General features: G+C 40.4%; 1 protein-coding gene across 1 annotated transcript; it reads right to left on the bottom strand.

Moving 5' to 3' along the window:
• Positions 1 to 11646: 11646 nt before the first annotated feature.
• Positions 11647 to 12309, bottom strand: LOC130038412 (60S ribosomal protein L29-like). The gene has a single exon (XM_056130294.1). The coding sequence runs from the start codon at positions 12142 to 12144 to the stop codon at positions 11755 to 11757; it is 390 nt and encodes a 129-aa protein (XP_055986269.1). The 5' UTR covers positions 12145 to 12309; the 3' UTR covers positions 11647 to 11754.
• Positions 12310 to 12523: the final 214 nt, after the last annotated feature.

The raw sequence follows: 12523 nt of genomic DNA on the forward strand, positions 1-12523 counted from the left end.
TCGAATCCGTGTGGGCCGAGTGGACCACATGCAAGGCAAATGCCCTACCGCTGTGCTAGCATTGCATCCCAGATAGATAGTAGTAACAGTTAACCCAAGATTATCCTCTGACTGGGCTGGAGCGATAGCTCAGCGGTAGGGCGTTCGCCTTACAAGCGGCCAACATGGCCGACCCGAGTTCGATTCCTCCGCCGCTCTCGGAGAGCCCGGCAAGTTACCAAGAGTATTCGATATGCCAGACACAATAACAACAAAGTCTCCAATGGAGACGTTACTGGGCCTGCTCGAGCAAATCGACGATCAATGGGAGGCCTTTACCTTTACCTTTCCTTTATCCTCTGATTATTTTTAAATATGGAATACAGTATTCATTAAAGAAAATGTGATGCAGCCTTTCTTTAGAAATTATAATCTTAATGATTAAAGCAATATGTATTAAACAAATCCTCATTACCTCCCTCTAGCTCCTGAAACTGATCACTATACCTTTTGCTCCTATGAGTTTTACTATTTTTAAGTCTCATATAAGTGAAGTTATATGGCATCTGTCCTTCTTTTACTCATTTTATTTTATTTTATTTTATTTTTTCTTTCGGGGTCACACTCAGGGATGCTCAGTGATTATTCCTGACTCTGCACTCAGAAATTACTCCTGACAGTGCTTGGGGGACCATATGGGATGCTGGGGATTGAACCCAGATCAGCCACGTGCAAGGCAAATGCCCTACTTGCTGTACTATTGTCCCGGCCCCTACTCACTTATTTTACTTTGCATAATGTTCTCATGCTTATCTATGTAGTCGCACATGACAATCTTATTTAACGATAAATACTTCATTACATATCACATTTGTATATATTTGTTCATATATTGCCCATGTTTCCTTTTCAAGATACTAATCTTAATTTATTTTTATTTAAATAGCAAAAGGATTGTAGGAGCATATCGTAGTTCTACTGCTTTTTAATTTTTTAGAAATTTCTGTATACCTTGTATATAGCTGCACCATCTTACAGCCTACAACAGTGTATTTTCTGTATCTTACACTTGTTATCAAGTGTGAGGTGATATCTCACTGCACTTATGATTTTCAGTGCTTTGATGATACATAAGAGTAAATGCCATTTTCTATAGTTTTGAGTATTTATAAATCTTCCTTGAATCTCCTCTGGTGACTTCTAATTGTATTTTTTCTTAAATCAGTTTTTATTCAGTTATGGTTTATTAACAGTTCTGAGAGTATTTGTTTGTCTGTTTTGTTTGGTTTGCGTGCCATACCGAGCAGTGCTCAGGGCTTTCTCCTGGCCCTGTGCTCTAGGATCACTCCTGGCAGAGCTCAGGAGACGTGTATTATGCTCAGGTTGGGACCCAGTCCAGCGTCTCACAAGCCTTACCCTTGGTACTACCTCTCTGGCCATGTTTGTGACTACTGACTGAAGTTTTTGCATATTTACTCTTTACTTATAGAAACGCCATTCTATCACTTTCTTCAGTCCAGTGAGCAGCTTAATCACTGTCAGTTTGAATTCTCCTCAGGGATATTAAAGATGTCTTATATACTCAGGGTCCTTCCAAGGTTTATTTCATCATCTATCAACACAAGGGAATGCCTTTGTTGTTGTTGTTGTTGTTATTTATATCTGGTACTATTGGATATTAGTGGTTGGGGTCCTGTATGTACAGACCTGGGGGGAGTAGATGGTTTCCATTTGCTGGTGGGAATTCACTGTCCAGGATTATTAGATCACATGGACCCTGACACATAATGTGATTTGGAGACGACTGCTGGACTAGAGTCATTACCAATTAGATTCCACGGGACATCAAAAGAACGCCTGGATGCCCACCTATGAGATGGTCAGACTTCTTTGTCAAGAACGAAAGGTTTGATGTTCTTTGAGTTCCCGGAGCAAGCAGATGCCATTGGGTTATACTAGCACGCAACGGGGATGAATGGAGATGTTATTGGCGCCTGCTCAAGCAAATCAATGAACAACAGGATGACAAGTGACAACTGAAAAGTGATGGACCCTGATATGGGATACCATGGCAGCCCCTCAAGATCCATATCTGTAGGATTTTGCTCACAACCAGGCATTTCCCTTCAGTCAGCATTAACTTATCTACCAGTACATGAGAGTGATGTTCTACTTGTGATTCTTTCCTCTCCTGCCATATTGTATGAATATTCTTTCCATCTGGGGCGCAGAGATAGAATTATGGGAAGAATTTTTAAATGGCCTGGAGGGCTGCTAGCTCGCTCTGGCAGAACGACCTAGAGAAGCATCCCTCAGAACCTTTTATTTACCATCCTTTGTAGCACTGTAGCACTGTCCTTCCCTTGTTCATCGATTTGCTCTGGTGGGCACCAGTAACGTCTCCATTGTGAGACCTGTTGTTAATGTTTTTGGCATATTGAATATGCCATGGGAAGCTTGCCAGACTCTGCCGTGCCGACACGATACTTTCGGTAACTTGCAGGGCTTTCCGAGAGAGACGGAGGAATCGAACCTGGGTCAGCCACATGCAAGGCAAACACCCTACCTGCTGTGCTATCCCTCCAGCCCATGATTAATACTATAAGTTAATATTAACTACCATCCTATGTTCACACATCTAATGCACTCAGTACAGAGAAATCATGAACGGGGAAAAGGAGTTTACAGGAGGGATAATAAAACATCAAGGAATGTTTTGTCCTGTTGAATCTTTAATCCCAATGGTCAACAACGTAGGGCTCCAGGCACCATGGTTACAGCCCTGAACCTGGAGTGATAAGGAAGCGTCAGAGAATGTCTGTATTCCAAAGCTGAGCTGGCTTAGGGATCTGTGAGAAAGAGAAGATTGCTTCTATATAATAATGAAAGCTAAAAGCAGCCATAAGAGATGTCCAACCCTTTTCAAACCCATCCGGACACACAAGTCATAGATTGCCCATTTTCATGGGGCCTTTGTTCCTGCCCACATGCGGGTCAGTTTCCACAGGCCCATCCTAAACAGTAACGGTTGGGTACTAACATGTTGCTTGGGATTGTTTTGACACTCAGAAGGTGGGCAGGGGTGGGGGGCATCACATGGACTCCCTGCAGCAGTGGCATTTCAGAAAACTTCTCAGGTTCCAGTAGATTCCTTCTGAATCCATGGTGGGTATTTCAGAGCTTACGGTGGTGGTGGTGAGCTGGCAGCTTATCCTCGTCCTATTTGACATTGACACTAATAATGCTTGGTTTCCCCTGAGACTCAGGTGGAAGCTATAGATACTTCCTGGGATGCTAACATATGTCACTATGGAGGACTCCTTCTCTGCTGATTCTCTTTAAGGTTTGGATCCTGTGAAGTTTATGGGTGAGACCTTTGACAGTGCTGTGCTAGCGGATCTTGGTGGGTCCTCCCACTTTTTATTAAAGTCAGAATGTGGCTTTATAAAGAGCTAGTACAGGAGTTAAAGCCCTTACCTTATATGAACGGGCTGGAGCGATAGCACAGTGGGTAGGGCGTTTGCCTTGCATGTAGTCACCCGGATTCGATTCTTGTGTCCCTCTCGGAGAGCCCGGCAAGCTATCAAGAGTATCCTGCCCGCACGGCAGAGCCTGGCAAGCTTTCCGTGGCATATTCGATATGACAAAAACAGTAACGACAAGTCTCACAATGGAGACATTACTGGTGCTCGCTCAAGGAAATGATGGACAATGGTAGGACAGTGCTACAGTGCTACCTTATATGCATGTGATTAGTCCCAATTTGACCTCCAGCACTGGTCCCCTGATCACCATCAGGAGTTAATTCTAAGCATAGAACCAGGAGTAGCCCTGAGCACCTCTGGATATCACCCAGACTTCCACCCCTCCCTCAATTCAATCAGAGTATTTACTCTTTTTCTAAATAAGTTGTAAGACTTCCTTTATTTATTTTGAATACTAATCCTCCTCTTCCTCTGCCCCTCTCGGAGAGCCCTGCAAGCTACCGAGAATATCTTGCCCACATGGTAAAGCCTGGCAAGCTACCCGTGATGTAGTTGATATGCCAAACAACAAGTCTCACAATGTTAGTGGGCTCGCTCAAACAAATCGATGAACAATGGTAGGACAGTGCTACAGTGCTACTAATCCTTGTCCTCTTCCACACACACACACACACACACACACACACACACACACACATATATATGTATATATATATCATGGTCACAGTCATGGTCCTCCCGTTATTCATCGATTTGCTCGAGCGGGCCCAGTAATGTCTCCATCATGAGACTTGTTGTGACGTGTTTGGCATATTAAATATGTCACAGGTAGCTTGCAAAGCTTTGCTGTGCGGGCGAGATACTCTCTCAGTAGCTTGCCAGGCTCTCGGAGAGGGGTGGAGGAATCGAACTCGGCTCTGCTGGGCTGACTGCCCGCAAGGCAAACACCCTACTGTTGTGTATATATCAGGTATTTTTATCTCCCAAGAAAGTTATTAAATTGAATAAGTTTCCTTAAATTTTATAATCATGATCACGATCATCATGTTGTTCTTCGATTGCCTCGAGCAGGCACCAGTAACGACTCCTTCGTCCTAGTTCTGACATTTTAAAGTGCCATATTCAAGGCTCTTTCAGGGTTAGGAGAATGGGACCCATCATTGTTACTGGTATTTGGCATATTGGGCACACCACGGGGAGTTTGCCAGACTCTGCCATGTGGGCAGGTTACATTTGGTAGTCTGCCAGGTTGCCCAAAGTAAGAATGAGATAATAAGATAATCTTATTATCTCATTCTTATTATCTCAAATTTTATAATATGCGTGTTGAAATCAACTCCTAATTACTCTTATATTACTGCAACAGAAGCTAGTCCGAGAACACCTTGCAGTGATGATCCCATATACTTTTATTGAAGAATGCGTCTTAGTTGGTTCCATTTATGATAATAAAAAAAAACCACAAAGGGGGCAGCTTAAACATTGTATATTTTTCATACTACTGAAAGTTCCTGGCTTGCAGGTAGATACATATTCTGGCTGTATTCTTATATTGCAGAGAGGAGATGTTAACTTCATTTCATCATCTTATGAAGTAACCACATCATGAGACTATGTTCATGTTCTCATATAAAATTAATTTTTTCCCCAAAGACCCATCTCCAAATATCATTATATTTGAGATTAGGATTTAAGTATATTAATTCTTCAAGGACTCAATTTTCTCTATAGAAATTTACAATCAAAATGTCTTGTGTACTGAAAAACAAAACCAGTTTATAGTATGTAGTGTTCAAGTGACAGAATCAAACTAAGGATAAAACTGAAGTTATAGCTAATAAATTATTAAATAGCATAGTTAGTAGAAAATGCATAAAAATTCTGACATAATTAGCAGAATATTTTATAAAAAAATTGGCAGTTAAATTTTCCTTTTCTGATTAAAATAGTCTTGTCATAGAATATCAGAGATATTTCTACACAGTCATTGTATGAGGCTGTTGTGAAATAAGTTAGTTTAAAACAGTGATTTAAACTATAACATATTTTAGTGAATTAGGAATGTGGTAGTAGTTTATTTCAGTGCCTTTCATAGTTTCAACCAACTTTTATACACAATCTAATCTCAAACCACTGAGGGTAGGAAAAATTTTTTTCAAACCCATTCATGTTGTGTTTGGCTGGACTTGATTCTCTATATGTGTACTGCCTGAACAGATTGCTTTATGGCAGAATACTCAGATTCATCCAAGATAAATAATTCAACATGGAGTGAAAGAAATCTTCCAACATGAACTTTTGCACCCGTTTATAAAAAAACAATAATAAACATATGAAAAATGCTGAGCATCATTAACTATTCATGAAATTCAAATAAAACTCATGATAATCTGGGTTCAGAATCACTAGCAGAGCCATTGTTTTAAAGATAGACATTGACAAGTATTGGCAGAGATTTGGAGAATTTGGAACTATTATGTATTTACTAGAAGGAAAGTAAAATTATGTAACTACTAAAGAAAAACAGTTTGCAGTTTCTAAAATTAAATGCCTAAAGAATTTAAATGAGCCAGAAACCCCACATCTAATGATATACAAACTATATTCATACCATATATTCATAGGAAGCACATATTCATAGCAAGAATTTTACTCAAGAATATTTATAGGAGTATCACATATAGTAAGCAAAAGGTGAAAACCATCCTAGTATCCATCAATTAACAAACATAAGTAAAGTAAAGTAAAGTAAAGTAAAGTAAAGGCCCTCCCGTTGATCATCGATTTGCTCGAGCAGGCCCAGTAACGTCTCCATTGGAGACTTTGTTGTTACTGTGTTTGGCATATGGAATACGTCACGGGGAGCTTGCCAGGCTCTGCCGTGCGGGCGAGATACTCTCGGTAGCTTGCCGGGCTCTCCGAGAGGGGCGGAGGAATCGAACTCGGGTCGGCCATGTTGGCTGCGTGCAAGGCAAATGCCCTACCCGCTGTGCTATCGCTCCAAACATATATCTGAAAATTTAAACAAATGAATTATTTAGCCATAAAATTAATTTTTATTGTCTATTACTTTTGGGTTGGGGGCCCCATCCAGATATGAACAGGGTTTACTCCTGGTTATGCACTCAGGGATCACTCCTGGAGACTGCACGGGCTCTGGGGATCAAACCCAGGTCAGACACATGCAAGACAATCACCTGATCTGCTGTACTTTCTCTAGCCCCAAGCCACGGAAATTATGCATGGGTGAATGGGAAGTAATAATGGAGCAAAGTGTCACTGCTCTTGCAAATAGTGCCTGGGAACACCAGAAATCACCAAAACCCATAGTCACTGATGCATGGTGTGGGCATTTAAGTTCTGTTCAGGTTTTCCCAGACCACTGTCTATTCTCAAAGAAAGGAATTTGAAGCAAAGACAGGGTTCAGCAAAGATATTTCATTTAGGAACTATGTTTGAGGAGAGAAAGAGACATTGAGAATGTGAGAAGCAGAAGATTCCTCAGTATGATGCTAGAAAAGGGGAATATGAGAAGCAGAAGATTCCTCAGTGAGATCACAGGTAAAGGAGTTAACTAGTTTACAGCCACAGACCCAGAGAAGTTCCTGCAGGAACATAAGGCCTGGAAAGGAGTTTCCAAGAAGACCATCACCATTCCCAACCCCCCTGGTAACCGCCTGAGCAACGGACTTTTATCTTGATAAGAAGCCCACATGGGGGCAGGTTCCAGGAACCCTATAAAGGCCACCTTGAATGATGGAAGGGCGAGCATATGCTACCCAAGCTCATGTGCTGTTTGTGCCTACGTGGCCCAGCACATGTGCCCAAGCACATGTGTTCGAGCACATGTGTTGCCCACATCTCCCATCTTGAGATGTGTACTTTCATGCATTTGTGTCTAGCTGACAAGTTGCTTTCTTAATGTATGGGAACTGGGAATGTCTTCTAAATTGGGAATGTTTGTTTTCTCGGTAATTTGCTTTTGTATGCCTTTGTTCGCTTTGGACTCTTTGTAAGTTACTTTTGCCTTTGGAATAATTTTTTGTCGAGCTCTGACCTGAGTCAGGATGTCTCAGCCCCAGCTAGCTGGTAAAATAAAATCTAGATGTGTGGTTTGCATTCCTGCTGGATTCTTTGTCTCTCTGAATGCTGAGGGGTGGTCTCAGTCCTAACAGAGAAGATGTAATAATATTTTCTCTAGGGAGAGAAGAGTCAACACTGTAAGGAATTATACACCCGAAAGGATACATCAGCCCCAAGAACAGAGCATGTCCTCCAAATTAAATGCTAACAGTTGCACATCCAAGAATAAATACAGGCTTGGAAGGCTCTAATAGGCTCCCTTTTCCAAAGCTGATCTTTTTGGATTTTTTAAAGCTATGCCTCTAGGCCTCCCCACTAGACTATTGTCAGGAAAGATCTGTTGAATAGTCCCTTGAATGGATCCTTGATGGGTTCTTAATGTGTTTGATCTGGTTCTGAATGTTTTGAAACTCCCTTTAAGTACATTGCTAATGCTAATATTGCCATTGCTAACCTGCCTAAAAGTGAAGCCCAAATAAATACTGTATTGATTAATATTTACTATCTAAGGCAAATTTTAAAAAATGATCATCAAAGAAAATTCACACAAATATTGTAAAATTTAATCTATATTAAATAATCAGAATAGGTGATTTTGTTGTGTTAAAAAGTTGAGTAGTGCTTTTAAGGTCTTAGAGGAAGAAGATAGGGAGTGATTATACTAAGTCTTAGAGGTAAAATTTCCAGTGGGTTGATGAAGTTTTGGGGTTATGTAGTCTGATGATTTCACAGTCTCTGTCACTGTCCTCCCGTTGTTCATTGCTTTGCTTGAGAGGGCCCAGTAATATCTCCATCGTGAGACTTGTTACTGTGTTTTGGCATATTGAATACATCACGGGTAGCTTGCCAGGCTTTGCTGTGGATTTCACAGTACTATAAATATTTTAACAGTACTATAAATATATTAACTAAATTGTATACCTTAAAATGCAGATTTTAGGACTTTTTAAAATTATATTTAAAGAAATCTTTCATTAAATAAACACGAATAAAAATATTGTGAGTGCAATTGCAAGTCAAGTCTACTATAAACTCCCAAAGAAGAGAAGAACCTTCAGTGAAAGCTAGTTTGCATGACATGGTTTCTAATCCCTGCATAATTCTAGTCATTATGCATAATCATAAAGCAAATTATTAGAGACTCAGAGGTGTAGTATGGCTTAGCATAACTTCTAAAAGATTAATTACTTGTTCTTAATTTCTTTTCTGAAAAATAAATAGATAAAATTCATGGGAACTTGCTCTCATATCTTGCTGCCTGTGGATGAAAGGAAGTCTATATCTTTTTCCTTTTTGGGCTGGGGTGGGGGCACTCCTAGCAGTGCTCAGGCTTACTTTTGGCTCTGTGCTCAGGGATCATTCCTGGCAGGCTGTGGGTACTAGAATCAAACCCGGGTTGGCAGCTTGCAAGGCAAATGCCCTACTGGCTGCACCATCTCTGCAGCCCCTATCTATTCCAAAAAATATACTGGCTTCTGATTAAGATGTAGATATGGAAGTCGTAAGGTTTAGATTTCCCAAAATCAGCTTCGCTTTCCAGGACTTTTCTCTGAAATTGCTGTTTTTCATAAAAATAAGCAGCTAAATACAAACCAACAGGTTCTATGAAGTAGGCTGTCACCATCAGTTTGCTGTTTTGCACAAAGGATTCTGAGCCCCGAAGCTCTTTTCTCTGGGAGATTTGCCTGCTATAATGTTCTACTTTATATTCAGTGCCCAGCGTTTATGATTTTTGACACATCCAAGAGCGAGCAAGCACCTTAACCCCTGTACGATTTCTCCTGCCTATAAATGCTGCTTTTATGTCATACAGGTACAATACAGGAAAAAAATAGAGACGGGAGGCAGGTTTCTGCACTTTCAGAGGAAGTCTGATGTAACCTAACAGAATTTAATTTCATTGATCCAAAACCTAAGACTCCGTCAGGTGTGTTCTGACTAAACATTCCCTGGCGTTTAAGAAAATTTCCAGCTAAATAGAATTTGACATTTTAGAGGAAGTGTGGCAGGGTGCTGCAGTCAGCAGGCCAGACTAAAACACCCAAGCATGCTGAGAAGATTATAAAGCTTTTGCTCATGCCCTTTAACTTGAATCCAGTAATAAAAAGATTTCATTTTCAAACTTAATTTAAAGCCCTAATTTTATTATTTCCCAAACCAGCTAGATCTTTTTAATCTATTGGATCAGATGCAGCTGTGCCTCTGCTTACACTCCGGGATATACCTGAGTCCTCGGTTACTTTTACCATCAAGGGGAAAAAAATATTAGTCCAGAGTCATTGCCCGCCTCTGAGTCAAATCATGTCTGCATTCAGGAACCGGAATAAACTTTTTCATTACAGAGAAGGCTGTGGCGGCTTGGGGTAATTTCTATAACTAAATAATTGTTTTCTTTCATTGAAAGGGAACATACAGAGGACTGTTCATCTGATACACATCAAAATTTTCAAAGGCAAGAAAAAAAAAGATAGGGAACAAAATTGCCATTTATTAAAGGATCATTGATCTGAAGCAAATATCATTTTTACAAAGAACGTTCTTAACCTTTATTCTAAACAAAGTCAGTGGTCCATTCATTTGTTGTATATATTCTGTACAGCGGAAAATCCTGCCCTCAGATTGCTAAAACACATTGTTAAAAAGCCACTTCATGGGAAGTCAATCTATCCAATTTCTTTTTTTGTTCTTTAATGCAACTGAAGGACTTTTTAAAATTAAACCAGAAGATGGAAAAAGATACAACTCTTTGTAGTATCTAGTCCTCAGGTACTTACTGCATTTTGTCCTCTTGGTCTATGGGATCGGGAAACATAGGATTATTTATGGAATTAAGTGCACTGAGAGAAGGTAGCACTGTCCTCCCATTGGTCATCGATTTGCTTGAGTGGGCACCAGTAATGTCTCCATTGTGATACTTGTTACTGTTTTTGGCATATCGAATACACGACAGGGAGCTTGCCAGGATCTGCCGTGCAGGCAGGATACTCTTGGTTTTTTCCGGCCTCTCTGAGAGGAATGAAGGAATCAAACCCTGGTCGGCTGCATGCAAAGCAAATGCCCTACCCACTGTGCTATCGCTCCAGCCTGAGAGGAGGTAAAAGGCCTTAAATGTCCCGGTATCTGTAGGTGTAATATGGGGACACAAAGACTTGAAGTTGACTTCTGCCCTAATTGCTGTCTACCTTATTTTTCTCATGCTACCTGTTTATGCTCTATAGTAAAGCGAATCTGTGTATTTGAATATATATATATATATATATATATATATATATATATAACCCCAAACTCAAAGAAAATTCTCAAAGAATTTTGGTGAATTTTAGCATTTTTGGTAGTTTTCCTACTTCTAACACTTTTGTCATAGATATTTTAATTCAAACCATCTGCTTTTATATTTGATAAATTAACTTGTATGTACGGATCCAAATGCCCCACCAACTAAGATTCTTAATTATGCAAAAATTTTAAAAGATTGCTGTGGGACCAATAGTACCTGGGTTAAGGCACTTGCCTTATGTAACAGTTTGACCTCAAACTGTTGATATTTTTGGTATTTTCCCTACTTCGGATACTTTTGTTACATACATTTTCATTCAAACTATCTGCGTTTAACTTTTGCATTTGCTAAATTAATATATCTGTATGAATTTAATGTTCCATCATCCAAGATTATTACCTATTCAAAATGTCTAAAAGATTGCAGTGTGACCAGATAATAGCACATGGATTAAGGCATTTGCCTTGCTTGTATGTGGTCAACCCCAGTTATTTCAAATCCTGAAACATCTCTAAGCACAGAGCCAGGAGTAACACTGCTTCCCCTTACAACCAATCCCCCTAGTCCCCCAAAAATGATTTACTCTAGTTCAGCTGCTCCTATATCATGAACTTAATGGGGGATAAAGATACAATTGGAATGACATTTGGTCAAGTTTTTCTCCTACCTAAGGTATGTTTATATTTTATGTTTTGAATAAATATTCTCCGTGTTTGATAATGTTATCTTCTTTTTCGACTTCTTAGAATGATTAAAAATTTATTATTGAATACAAGTAGTCAGCTCTTGACAGAACTTGTGAGGGCATAAAAATTAAAGGTATTTTTTTTCTGCTCTCAGGTTTATTTGTACAAACAGCATAGGAAGACCCGACTGGACACAGCCCAGAGATCACAACAGTTCTTCCACGCTCACACTGACAGAAGCCTCTTAGGGACCCTTGGCAGGGGCCTGGGCACCTTTGGCAACTTCAGCTGGTGCTGGGGCTGCAACTGTCTGGGTCTTACTCTGGGGCTTGGTTTTAGCCTTCATCTGAGCCTTGGCTTTAACCTTGGTCAGATCCTTGGTTTCAACCTTGGTTTTTGGCCAGCAAAGCCTGAGACCCTTGGCAACGCGTGCACGAGCTTTTTTCCCAAGCCTGGGGTGAGCAATACACACAAGTCGACTGAGCTTGCGACTGTTCTTCCTTGTGATCATGAGCCTGGTCCACATGGGCTTCACCAGGGCCTTGATGGCCTCGGCACGGGCACTCCTGGCCTTATCATTGTTGGCCTGCATCTTCTTCAGGCCCTTCTTGTTGTGCTTCTCGGCAAAACGCATGTTCCTTAGGAATTTGGGGTCCACCCCTTTAAGAGACTCATATCACTGTGACCGAGGTTTCTTAATGCCATTTCTGTGCCATTTTCGAGACTGGTTGTGCGTGGTGTGGCTCTTGGACTTGGCCATGTCTGCACCATGACAGAGGTTCCCCGAGTGCTGGAACCGGAAGAGCTAAAGGTATTTTTTTAAAGGTTGACCCACTCCATCACTTTTTCTCTGTTTCTCATCTTTGCACATGCAGATAAACTTAGACACACACACACACACACACAAACACATTGTCATTATAGAACAACTTGCAAGAAAGGATAGTATGCTCTTTATTTAAAATTTAGGTCTTGTCATGTCATGAGACCTTGTTCCCACTGAAAAATATAAC

The sequence above is a fragment of the Sorex fumeus genome, unplaced genomic scaffold (assembly GCF_029834395.1).
Source record: "Sorex fumeus unplaced genomic scaffold, SorFum_2.1 ptg000075l, whole genome shotgun sequence".
Lineage (NCBI taxonomy): Eukaryota > Metazoa > Chordata > Mammalia > Eulipotyphla > Soricidae > Sorex > Sorex fumeus.